A 13,880-nucleotide genomic window follows, 5' to 3' on the forward strand; every position below is an offset into this window, starting at 1 on the left:
CCACTGGTCCTGGGAAGGACTGTTTTTGTTGTTGTTGACTGACTTTTCGACAACCTTAGCGGTAGTCATCTTCAGAGTCAAAAGGTCGATTTACATTTACAAACATGTAGCGATACTCTCGGGTTCAAACACATTTATTTTAAAACATATTTGTGCTGCTTTCGTACTCATTACGTAAATTATAAGTCCTAGAGTCATTGCTCGATAAGGAGACCTGTTTCGCCTTTAATTCGACTGCTAACAGATTTCAAAAAACATACATTTGTAATTCAAACCGGAAAAATATTAAAAATGGGTAAGCTATGTGAATATGTTGGGTTGTGAAAACAGAGGAACAAAAAGGAATAACATATTTTTTCTTAGTTTAATTGAAACATAAATATAAAAAGCATACGTAGATTATAGACAAGTTGTCGTATAATCATACTAACAGCTTCTAAAAGCAATTACTAACCCTCTAAAAATGACCAATTTTCTTGACGCTCGAAGCTAAAAAAGAGCAAAAAAAATTACTATAGCACGATAAAAAAATCCAAAACGGCTAAGGCATCATTTCTTTTCTTCATGTTTTTATTCCGACACATAAATTTGCTACCCAATTCTCGCGTCCTCTAAATTCGTCATCAATGTCATCTTAAATTTTGTTTATAATCTCTATAAACGCACGTACGTAAGTATGAACGACCGAACGACCGATGTTTGAAAAACTCTCCGACTACACGACTTTGTTTGGACGAAAGATACGTTCTTGTATTTAGTCTAATTATGTATAATCTCATCACAATGCTTAAGTGTGTAAAACATAAAGAGAAATTAAAGAAAGTAAGTATATTTTCAGAAGAGTCTTTATTGCTTTAAGTGATGTTTTCCATGGGATAAACTTAAAGTCATAATGACAATGCATCAACACTTGTGATACATATCTAACACAGTTTGTCACATAGTTTATCGAAAAATAATTAACTATGCGCGCTTCTTATTCAAAAAGGGTTACGTACTTTGTCGTTTCAATTAAGAGTAAGCTGAGAGCACATTTCTTCAATCTCGAACGGTTTTCAAAGTTTGATTTGTGTCCATATATTAGTCATATATCTTTGGGCCTCCCTATCCTCATCTGTCAAACGATCTTTCATATATTAAGTGTTACGCAACTTAGCTTACGTGCTTATAACGTTTAAGTTAAAGTTGCTATATTTATATATGAAATCTTTTTGATCATTTTTATATGATCAAATATGATTTCATACAAATTAAAAAATATATTTATTGAAGTTTTAATGAAAGCTCTTTTTTGGTATAAGTACTAAATTGTCAATGAGTCCACACACATGATACATGTCAAACAGAGTACATAGCATTGTTCATCTATTGTTTCGTTCACTCTGATGTCAGAAAGTACTTTGATTTTTTCTTCTTACGAAACTTACATAAATAATTAACAATACTCTTTTGATTTTTAAAATATCAAAATTACCATGTCATGAACATTAACTCGTTGTACAATGAAATCCGAAATGTTTGCCATGGTTACCTGAAATATGAAAAGCTTTTAAACGTTACAAGTTTCAACAATATTTGTTATCAATACAAAATTTTTATTAAAAATGGTATGGAAAAGTAACAAATGTCGCATGTTTATAATTTCGAATCAGATCGAGTGCCTTCGCTTATTGGTTAAATGAACTACATATCAAGTATCGTGAATACACGTCGGAAATTGTTTTGAAAGATAAACTGTTGACAATTTAGTACTTGTATTAAATTGTTTTTTTTATTAAAATTTCGATGAATATATTTCTAAGTTTGTGTCAAATCATATTTGACTATATTTATTCACTGCAACTTTAACTTGAACAACATAGGCTCTTAAGCTAATTACGTAACTCTTTCTAAATAAGGGCTCACATAGATGCATTGCCATAATGACGTCATGTTTATTCACATCAATTAATGCATTTAAGACGCCTAAAAAATACATTCAATTGCTGTCTTCATGGTTTAATTAACAAAGCACTGTTACTAGAAAGCACATAAATGGATCAGTATATGTACTTCTCATCAAGTTTCACGTATTATTCGACCAAACGAAATGTAATTCATGTTTGTAATGGCTTGCGATTCTAACAATTCTTTCAAGTCCTGTGAAATTTTTAAATATTGCCATTCTAAGCAAATGACAGGATTATACAACTATACGCGCAAACGAAACCATTTTACAAAAATAGATTGTTTATGCAATTTATCCAGTCCTAATACAGATATCAATTAAGTTACTACACATTTACTATACTTACAGCATTGAACTAACATGTACAGAATTTTCCAAAACTATTTGGTATGTACTCCCTTGTTTCATAGAGGCTTGTTCGGATCGGTCATTTGACTGATAATTAAATTAACAGCACATTTTCGCTATCTGGAGTATTTTTCAAAGTTCCATTTTTACTGCCGTCTATTTGTGGCTACACACATTTACGCTTTACGTACCTATTTTTTATATACTTTATCGTTTGTAATCATTTGGTTAAAAAACAATGTGCATAAAGGCTCATCTCTGCAATATAACTGTCAAGTAACATATATATATGGTAGCACATTATACTAAATATTTCTGAAATAATTTGAATTAGTATATGACTATGCATGTAACAGCATTGATTAATCAATTTAAAAATGTCACTGGTTTTATAGCTTTGCCATGTTGTAAAAGGAGCCAAGCGTTTTTACTACTGCCAGTGCCAATTATTATGTGAATATGAATATCTATAGTTATATGAATATGTCAATAGTAATGACTATATAAATAAACCACACTACCAAAGACAGTATGAATTTCAATAGACATGATAGTATGAATCTTAATACCAATGAGTATATGAATGTCCACACCAATAATTACATGGCGTCAATACCAATCATTTCATACACCATAAATGGAAATACCAACGTATAGCTAAACAAATTCCATTACTAAGACCATATGAAAGACAATTCAATTCACCAAAGATCATATGAATTTTATCAATGACTGTCATACCGATGTATAAATGAATATAATAACATTTACTATATGAAATTCAATGCCAGTTATTACATGAATGCCAAATTGCTTCATATTGAACACAATACCTTGAAAAACTGTTATTAAAATTGTTACACAACATAAGGGTGGCTTGTCATGCAGTGTCGCAAAAAGGTTTGATAAACTTTTTTGGAGGGCTTTAGCTTTTGCTAGAACATGTATATCAATTAATTAACTCCCCTCCTTTAATACTCTGAAATACCTCTGCAATCGTATTTTGCTACTTCACTGTGACACAACGTAATAGCATAATGTAAGTAACAACAAAGATGCACGTATCAGAAACACTTGCATATATTTCCTTTTAGTATTTGCTGTATCCCTTGAAGCAAAAGAGCATTTTAGGAATGAAATTGATACTGAGGTCTAGGTTTTGTACTGGAATTTCACAAACACTTTTGTACCTGGTGTTAATATCGGAGCTTGCCTACTATTTAAATTATTATTTACTATGTATTATTTATTTACTTTTAATGCCAGTTTCGGTTGATCAACTAAGGGAAAATTACTGGGTGAGGTGGCCGTAGAAAAAACCGACAAATAGAATAATAATAAAAAAATGACCAGCATGTTTCAGTTTTCAAACTATTTCAAAGAGTTCGGCCCCCTGTTTCTTAATCTGTTGTGTCAAATAATTAGTGAAATAGGTATTTGCACTGCCAATGGCTCATCGGACTTTGGGAGAAAACGTCCAATTATAAAGTAAGAAATATGTTACCAAAAAGCAATTTTGAAATATCTTGGCACAAAAATGACACAGCTTAAAACTACAGGTTAAATTATGGAACATGTTTCATACTTAACAATATTTTAGGTAATTAACTTATGTATATGAGAATTTATCAAGTCCATTTTGTTTCAATTCTCATAAAATAATAATAATCCGCAAATTTGATGCCTAGCTCTCACATATGGTGTATCTAAATTTCCATTGTGATTTAACTGAACTCGTTTTGAGGCAGGCTTTCTTTAATTTGCGTCATTCCCAAATCTATGTGTGACGTCGTTGGCTCATTGTAGAGATGAAGCTGAGGATTTGGTTGAACTGTTTCGAGTTTAACGACTGGAAAAGCTTGGGAAAGGCCATTGTTTACGTTCACGCCATCCTATAATTCAACAAGAAAATTTAAAATACTAAAAATCACAATCATTTTAAGAAAATTACCGAGTGCAATGGTAAACAGTCGACAAAAATAAACTTGATAAAACATGGTGCGTGAAAAAAATAGACTCTTCAACAAAGTTCTTGAAAACATTGCGTGAGTTGGATAAGCACTTAGTGATGATAAGGCCTAGTTGAAACGTCGAACTTTACATGAACCGAACGCTCTTAAAACAAATTAGGTCGTTTGAAACAGGCCTAATTACTTTAACGCTCTGTCGGATCTAGGGTAAGTCAAAATAAACCACTACAGCACAGTTTGGCATAAACTTACATTTTAAGCACCTTAGATGTCTATTCATTAATGAAATTACATTCTTTAGGAGTTCAAAACCAAATAGTGTTTTTCTCACAGTACTTTGAATTTAAAATAAAGGAGTTATAATTTTATTTTGACGAACGCTGGATCCGCTGCTGCTTTAACGTTATCTGGCACGGCTGGCAGTGAACTTTTTGGGAAATGAGGGATATTTTACAAGAGAAACAACCGATGTTCAAAGTTTTTTGTAAAAAAGGCATTTCGCAGTGGTGGATATAGGGTTAGTCAAAATAAATTACTGCAGCATATTTTAGAATATATTTAAATTTCTAAGCCCGTCAGAGACAAGTTCATTGGTAAAATGATCCTCCTTAGAAATTTAAAACCAATAGCGTTTTTCTAAAAGTACTCTGATTTTAAAATTAAGCAGCTTTAATTTATTTTGCTCGCTGCTACTCACTGTGACAACCCTATGTCCGATATTGGCCTTTTGCATGACGAATGCTTATTAAAAATAGAATTTGATCACTGTCAAATAGAGACTGCGTTTTACAATCTATTAAAATTTGAAGGAAATTGAAGAGAGCGCTGCGCCGTAAAAACGTTTTAACAGGCCTAAATCTACTTCATGCAGTAGCTATACATACTTGACAGGCTTCCAACACTACGCATTTCATATCTATTTTACTTATTTTATAGACTCAAAATATTTCACGCCTTGTTGAATCCCGGTCACCCGTCTTATGTGAGCAGACTAAAAATGTCCCGCAAAACCAATGGAAGTTTAATAAAAATCCAAGGGCGCGCAGGACGTTTACAAAATTTCTCAAGGCTTAAGTAGGCATTTAATCACTACCATCCCTTAAAACATGCGTTTACTTTGTAATAACATGGATGAGGATGAATAAATAAATGCGTTAGACTCTTCTTTTTGACAATAATTTGATTAAATCTTGAGCTCACTTATTGTAATATTGACAACCATTGATAGTGTTTGAAACGTACAGTGTTCACAGTCATGGGCGAAGGAGTATCGAAAATTTGTGGGGCACATATTCATTTATGCATGCTATAATCTTTAGAAAATAATTGATTTCAAACTAAAAGAGCTTAACACTGCATATCATGAATGCATAAATATGAGCTCCCTCCTAATTATCAATCTTCTTACGACAATGTTCACAGTAGAGTAGCCAGCCTGACTTTTTACTTCCGCTATGCAAATATCTTAGTATTCACTGACCGTGAGAACAAAAGATTTCTAAATAAATAATGGTAATCTTTCAGAATTTACATAGCGGGAGTGAATCTGCTGATTGTCATGGTCAAGATGTAACAAAAATCTAGCTAATTAATTGGGCATTCTTTTTCAGAATTTGTTTAGTGAACCATTGCATGAATTTGCTTAGAAAATACATATTGTATTTTAATTATTGTTGCAGTTATTTATGGTAATACTGGTTTTCCAAAGTTAGACCATGTTTGTGATCAATGAAAGCTGTAATTAAAGTTCAGACTGGTCTGAAATGGTAACAACGAATGCGGACAAAAGCAAATTACAAAAACAAAATGGCCAGCAAGTGTAAAAGTAATCTGCGAAGGAGGAATTACACGACTGAGGATTTTTGGTGATTTTGTGCTGGTCCCATGTAAACATGCAAACAAATTAATTCCGATTTTCATTCCGGTTTGACTTCGTTCCTTAGTGTCATAAGAGTTTCTGACGCAAGGGAAAGACGATTTCTGTTGTCACTAGACTATATAAGTTGTGAGGCACTAAGGCTTGTAATAATGTAAATTTAGCAATTTTGAAATATAGGGTAAATTACCGGCGAAACATTTATTCCTGTCTGACTCTAAGGAATCAACGATGCAAGAACAGTAGAGCAAGAGGACTTTGACCAACTTTAGACCTTTTAAACTTGCCTTTAAAGTATTTTTTTCAAAGATTCAAAGACATCATGCTATTAACTTTTTCATTCAGCAGAATTGAAAATTATTCATACGTGGCAAAGTAAAAATGCGCGCAAAAACAATTTCTAATGGACGAAAATAAAATGTGAAATAGAGGCTTATTGTTTTCTGATAACAAAAGATCCCGAGGCAACCATGTTATTACAATATATTGATTTGAGTTGTGATCAACCTTTCTAATAAAAAAGAAATATATGCATGCAGCTTTACAACTTGGGTGTATAATGAAACACAAACTGCGCACTTATACAAACTTTAAAGGTTTTTTTCAGTGTGATATTTTATATTTTAAATGACAATATCATTTAGTTAAGCTTAAAAGCAGGTGTCTTGTAGTTTAGATACCTCATTTGTTAAACAGCATGGACAAGTGATAATGCATCCATAAATTGATCCAACAAGACTTATAATCCCCATCAAAGCTGAGGGAATTGTGATCAAACCAAGAACAGCACGCTCATCTGTGTCATCACAATCGTCTATATAACAGTTATAAAAAGTTTTTTTTCAACGAAAGTTTGCTTGCCTTCGTGGCATTCTTTCGAGGAGGGATTTGTTGGTGGAATAAAATCATAAATCATTACTCGTAATTTGTTTACTAAAAATAAATCTGACAAGCCAACGGGGCTCAAAATAACGGCCAGTCAACAAAAATTGACCAGCTGAAAATGCTTCTTCACTTGCCAACTTTTTACCACCGCTAATTTTAACTTGTCATCGTTTTCATGTATTCCCAAAAAAGCAAGTTAGTAAGGCGATGCATGGTAACATACGGGACGCTTAGAACGTCATATAGAAACACGTGATGGGTTTTAGCGAATGGTAAAAAAGGCAACTTTCACCTAGGTAAAATGAAGTTGACGGGTCGTTGATTGAACATATTTGGCGGCTATTTTGAGCCATGGGCAGCTGTTTTTAATTCATTATATAAATGGATTGATTACATATTTCAGCTAAACTAAATGTTTTTTCAAGCATTGTCTAAGGAGCGGATCTGAAGGTAAGGAATTTGTCTCTTGATATCGTCAGAAATATTAACTTTTGCATTATCTCACTACAGCGCTTGTGTTGATAAATATTACGATAAAGACTAAATAATTAAATAATACGAGAAAGACTGAAATAACTTACTTAAACGTAGATAAATTTCTAGTTTCTTACATTCAAACCACATTAGTTCAACAGAATCCTTATTAAACAGTAATAAAATTTTATCTAATAGATAACAGTATAAAGATTTCAACTAGACTCTACATGATCCATTATCAATAACAAATTATGACTTACAAAGTTTTCGATGATTTAATTACATTTCTCCGAAGTTTACATCGGATTTACACATAAATAAGCATTCATCATTGCAGTTAGAATGTTGTGCAATTTGAAATTTTATTGCACATAATGAAACGGGTGCCAAGCCAAATAAAATGCTGCTTTTTTGTGCAAGCGACAATACGAAATTTTGATCGACACCTTAGGGTTGATTTCGTAACGCTGTGACTCTGACATCGCTGCAGATGAGAGATGGTAGAAAAGTCACACAGCAAAAATAAAAATATGCAAAATATTTTAAATCTCTGCTAGTGTATAAGTTATTGATAACTCTAATACTATGTTTTTATTAGAAACCTTAAATAGCGTTTTCGCACTTAATTGAACACTAAACTTAGTATAACACCACCAACCCAATCCCTCATTTAAATTAAGATCCATTAAAATATGCAACGTCTTTTTTGGCTTTGGAAGGGTAACGAGAGTTGCATCACTTTAGTAGCTACTAAATTGGTATAAAGGTGCAACGTAAAATTTAAAATTGGTATTATACTGATTTTCATTCTTACCGTAATAATAATGATAGTAATAATCAGAGCATCTGTCTAAAGATTTCCATTTCCTAGCAGATACATAAAGGCAAACAAAAGACGTGACAGCACCAATGACATTTAGAGCAAGAGTAGCTCCCAACTAAAAAATAATTTTCACATTTTGTTTTGGTTGGAAGTTTTCAAAGGATTTTTCATTCGGAAAATCTTGACCAAAACTGCAGGCTGACACAATAGCAAATAGCATACCACACGAGTAAGTAGAAAATCAGTTTACAACAAGTGTTATTAACAAAAAAATAACAACATCATTACTATAACATACATAACCACAACTTACCAATGCTCGTCCCTTCTTGAATCCACATATAACACACAGTACACCGGGTGCAATCATCTTATAACAAAATGTATGAAAATTAAAAATCTCTTTTGCGTGCTACCATTGTTTGCTGGTCATTTGTACTTTGTTAAACCAATGTGGGCAAAACATATTCTTTCTTAAAAGTATTCTAAATTTTGAGAAGCACTATTTGTATTTGTAAACGTCATTTGAATGTTGTAGCTCAGGGTGACCAAAGTCAAAATTTCATACTTTATAGAATATCTCTATTTTGCAAGACAATTTTTATGCAGGATTTGATTGAATTCTTATTTAAACCTATTTAATATAACACCCTTATTTACTCCTTTATACGGTGCCCACAAATGATTTTAACGTTCACAGTTAGAAGATCATACAAAAAAGAGGGTCGCAAAGGATTGAGCGCTGCGTCCAAATGAGTGCTGAATCTACAATTCTAAAACTTTGAACAGCGCTGCGTTGCCCAAACAAGTAAATACATAAGCAAATACAATTTTGAATATTGACACAAACAAAAACCATGCTCACTGTGCAGCTTATATGATTGCAGAATAGCGTTAATGCAGTTAGAACTCATAAGATGTTTTTTTCTACAGACACGCGTATCTAGAGCTCAAAAATCGACCACAATGAACAGGAAGAATCATAAAAAACACGGCGGCTAAATTTTCCATGTGGCGCATGCGTGTTTTATCGTTTTTAAATTCATAACGGCTAATGTCATAGTCTTGCATCACAAATGATAAATTATTGTTTTCAAAGCAACTTATTTCATATAAAGGTGTGTACGACAAATGACAAACTTTATTATATATAAATGTATTTTTTGCAATTTTGGCGTTTGAAAAGCATTTGACTAAACCAAATTACATACTACAATCAGTGGAGGATTATTCAGAAGGCTAAATTTACCGAATACTACAGGCCGTCTTCCCGGGAGGGCCGTTGTTTTTAGACATAGTGTTTACTCTTTGACATACTCCAGACATACTCTTTGGGATTCCGGAATTCGCTAAATGTCCTAAAGTTTGACCATGATGTTAGAAATTGTACGATCTACTGTTTTAATGCACGTGAGTTTACCACGTTTGAACTTTAAACTTTATTCCTTATTGTTTACACTATGAGTTACAAACTGAAACCGGGAAAGGGGCAAAGCAAAGGAGCCAGGGATGGCGCCAGAGTAGGCAGGAGGTTGTAGAGGAGGGCATGGGTTAGCTAACATCTGTTTTCGTCTTAAAATGTTAACACTGTGGGAAAGTGTGGCATACTCTTATCCTTATATTATTTCTTTGAGCCCTTCCTAATCTCCTTCAAATGTACTTTTTTCTATTTTTATCACAAAACTTGATGTATCACCCTTTCTGATAATAAAAATCGGCTACAGGTTTATATATATGTCAGCAAAACAATGACACTCTTGCACAAAAACTGGGTATTCATTGCAATTGAAAGGTGACTTTAAAACGTAAGAAAAAGTGTTTAAAATTTTCACTTCGAGAATGACACTCAGAGGCGTAATTAGAACGTCAATTGAGGGAGCGGTGTATGAATAATCATGTGCTCTGTTGTGCTTCGACTAATTTCCTTTGAAAGCCAATTCACTTTCAAAAGAAATCAGTAGGGCACAAATGAATATATGAATATACACCCCCTGCCTCTAGTTACGCCTCTGGTGGAACATTTGTATTTCTAGAAGCAATATTGTACTTCATAGGTTGTCACTTCAAATCATAGATTTTCCATTGTAAACGAATTTTTGAATTGTTCAAAAATGTTCCTATGTTTGTCAAATTGTGAAACATGTACACGCATGGCAAAACGTCATGTAAAATTAAAATAAGAGTAAATGAAGACAATGCACATAGCAAATGGCCTGCAAAAGGCAAATTTCAATGACAAAATACTTCAAGAATGTAGGTTTTGTTGTTTGAAAACAAAAAAATTTGAGTTCAGCGTATCAAAAACTATAAGATTCCGTAAATTTATATTAGTAACGGGATGATAACGACGGAACTTAAATGATTTCCAGCCAATTTTCTGGTACACAGCCACGACCTACATGCTCAATGAACTGCTAAACACATATATTAAAAAACATTTAATCCAAAGTGCATTTACTTTAAAATAAAGCAATGGAAAAGTTCAAAACCATTTCAACCTTACAAGAAACGACGCTTTTGGACTCGACCTGGCCGGAAAAATGCTTGGTGGGACAACTCTGTTCACGAAAAATACTATAGACTTATAGTTCATGACGAGTATGACGAGACTTTGTAAACAACAACAGAAGTTGGCGGCCTTTGGTGAGAATGTAATTAGTGCAGGCTTTTCCTCATGCTTTACAGTGAGCATGCTCTAAGCCAAATCGAGGAATTAGCTATAATATACCGTATTAGTGTGGACGCAAAACATTTGTTTTGTTTTTACAACCAAAGTTGCGTTTTTCGAATTTATTCGGCATAGTGTGGACGAGGCCTCAGACAAGTACAATATACTGTACGTGTCAACAACGCCACGATATTGACACGATGGCAAAATCTTACATTTTCCTTCATGTTTCGTTAAAATTTGTTGTTAGAATGTACATATTTCGTCTGTTTTCAAAGTTTAAACAATATTTGGCATAAAAATATTTTTAAATTGAACAAGAACATTGTAATTAAGCACACATACATAAAAAGAATACGTTACTGCTCCAACTCTATAAGTACTGCTCCCCTGTTCTATTCGTACAAATTCACATGTCAATGCTATTGTGGTTAAAATCAACATTGTACATCCCATTCCAAAAAACCATTTCGAGCAAAGTGGTCTAAATGCCATTTTAGCGAGCAAAATATGATTTTGATAAACCAGATGGATACAAAGCTAAAGCGAAATTGATCTCTTTGTGTGAGTCATGTGACGTCTCACGTGAACGGAACAATGATTTTGGGGTCAGTTAACGGCCAATATTCATTTTCATGCTTCAGTGCCATGTTTCCATGGGAACTTTGCTTGCGACAACGCTCGCTTAAATTTATGAGGCATGATTATTTAGTGATGGACCATCAATGCTTTACTTTCGATAGCCTAAAGGACAAACTGTATCTTTTAAAGGCTTTCTGGGAGAAGTTGGTATAAATAATCGTTACAGTTTGTCTCGAAGGCTGCCATTATTTTTTAAGCTCTCATGATTTTTATAGTAATTTGACAGGTTGTTTTTTTAACTATTGTAACATCATGTCAGATGCCCATGTATTCGCTAGGCGATATACTAATTTGCAAGGACAGATGCAAATAAAACACTGTCCTCTAACTTTGTATCATATTTTGCATTTTCTAATAAATCTGAATATGATGTTTCCGACCCAGATGAGGACATTTCGAAAAAAAAAGAAATTACTCGAAATATTGGCGAAAATATTGATTATTTTACAAGATAAATAACTTTTTTGAATAGAGCCTACGAAACTGTGTTACGTACACGACGTCACAACATGTACAGGATACCAGACCCCATTGGGGAACAAACATAGTGAAAATCTGGACTTATAAACTGCAATTGTGAAGAAAGCTTTGATCTCCATTCATTTGTTTTTTTAAACTTGTAGTTTTGAAGAACTGCTGTTTCAAACTACATTAAAATTTTATAAGATTTATATGCACTTTAAATTAGGCATAGTGTATACAAAATAAATATTCGCGGGATTCGAGTTCAAATAATGCAAATACTTTTTCCTTTTATCGTATAACCAAATATATAATATGAAATTAGACATTAAAAACGTGTGATTTCGCACTTTATGCGTACTTTGGCAATAATTTCGTTTTCAACAATATGGAAAATTACTCTACAATCCAAATTTAGTCGAAATGTCTGCAATATACTGAATATTATTTTCAAATCAATTTTACATAGCTATTTCTACTAAAACATAAAATCATTAGTCAATAAAATATCATTACTGATAACTGCTTTGCAATAAATTATTAGATCATCATTAGAGCACAATGCATGGTATCGCGCAACTTAAGCGTTCTCCTTTGCTGTCTTAAATCTTTGAACTTAGAACACCTCTGAATTATCTGATATGAGACCCTTTATTTAGAAAGTTGTTAAATATATTGTAGGTAAGTAAAATGTAAAAACTACTTATCTACTAACAGACTGGATATAGCTTCTATATGGAGCAAAACATTGATCTGAAAAGTTATTATCTGGATAAAGCTTCTACGTATGAAAATTGAAGCCAGACACACCCGATTCTTGGGACCACTCAATTACAACATGGCGTGGAGTTAGTTGAGCGATTGCGGCGATGCTTTGTCCAAAATTATTTGTACATCAACAGCAGCAGTTTTGGGAATAACAATCAGTGTAGCATGGACAAAACATCATCACGATCGCTCAGGTAACACTACGCCATATTATAATTTAGAGGTCCCAAGAATCTGGTGTGTCTGGCTTCAATTTTCATAATGGTTTTATACGTAGAAACTCTATCAGGTACTACTTTTTCAGATCAATGGAGCAAAAGTGAAGCCTAATTATACATGCTATCACAAGAGATGGATATTACCATAAAAATTTATTACATGTTTGTAGATGTAGATCGTCCAGGCTCGTCGAGTCCTGAGATGGACTTTTGCTGTCGTTATTGACTGACATTTCGACAACCTACAAACATGGACGATCTACATCTACAAATATGTAACGATACTCAAGGGTTCAAACAATTTACTTCATAGAAATTTTTGGCGGATAACGTCTACAAACAATGATTTTTGAATTTTTAATGCACATAGTGATCTTTAACTAATCTCAAATTCCCTCTTAGATTAAACAAGTTATGTAAATCAGTTTAACATTTCGTAATCATTTGACAATTGCAAGAATCGAATTTGCCCCATCGTTGCCAAGGCACAATAATTCACAGCTCGCTTTCCAAGCTCAGAGGCAGTTATGATCTAGAAAGAGTTTCAATGCTTGAAAAATGCCATTCGTACCAATTCTTCAGCAATATTTATAATCTAAAGATTGCTGTATGCTACATTTTCTATGAAGCTTGTTATCGACAAACGTATCTAACATGTATCGACTGCATTCTATACAAAGCGGTATCATCAGGAATTGACTGTTGAAGCTTTATTTACAGAGCAATGTAAATATTATACACTTTGTCTGAAAATAACAATTGGTCTCAGTATTAACGTTAATTAATATAAAAATG

General features: G+C 33.1%; 1 protein-coding gene across 1 annotated transcript; it reads right to left on the bottom strand.

Moving 5' to 3' along the window:
• Positions 1-3,850: 3,850 nt before the first annotated feature.
• On the bottom strand, positions 3,851-11,580 carry LOC124457594. The gene is made up of 5 exons (XM_047007817.1): positions 11,341-11,580; positions 8,641-8,697; positions 8,319-8,442; positions 6,823-6,956; positions 3,851-4,188 (listed from the first exon to the last, which is right to left on the bottom strand). Exons 1-5 carry the CDS (start codon positions 11,488-11,490, stop codon positions 4,021-4,023), a joined length of 633 nt encoding a protein of 210 aa, XP_046863773.1. The 5' UTR covers positions 11,491-11,580; the 3' UTR covers positions 3,851-4,020.
• Between the last annotated feature and the right edge of the window lie 2,300 nt (positions 11,581-13,880).

The sequence above is a fragment of the Xenia sp. Carnegie-2017 genome, unplaced genomic scaffold (assembly GCF_021976095.1).
Source record: "Xenia sp. Carnegie-2017 unplaced genomic scaffold, XeniaSp_v1 HiC_scaffold_6, whole genome shotgun sequence".
Lineage (NCBI taxonomy): Eukaryota > Metazoa > Cnidaria > Anthozoa > Malacalcyonacea > Xeniidae > Xenia > Xenia sp. Carnegie-2017.

Bases quoted from the DNA above. Each gene is read 5' to 3' on its own strand.
- LOC124457594 (XM_047007817.1), bottom strand. From the start codon at position 11,490: ATGGCATTTAGACCACTTTGCTCGAAATGGTTTTTTGGAATGGGATGT. The intron at 8,698-11,340 runs GTATGTGTGCTT...TTTTGTTATAAG, and splicing joins CAGTAACGTATTCTTTTTAT to ATGATTGCACCCGGTGTACT. The intron at 4,189-6,822 runs GTATCTAAACTA...GTTGAATTATAG, and splicing joins CATGCTGTTTAACAAATGAG to GATGGCGTGAACGTAAACAA.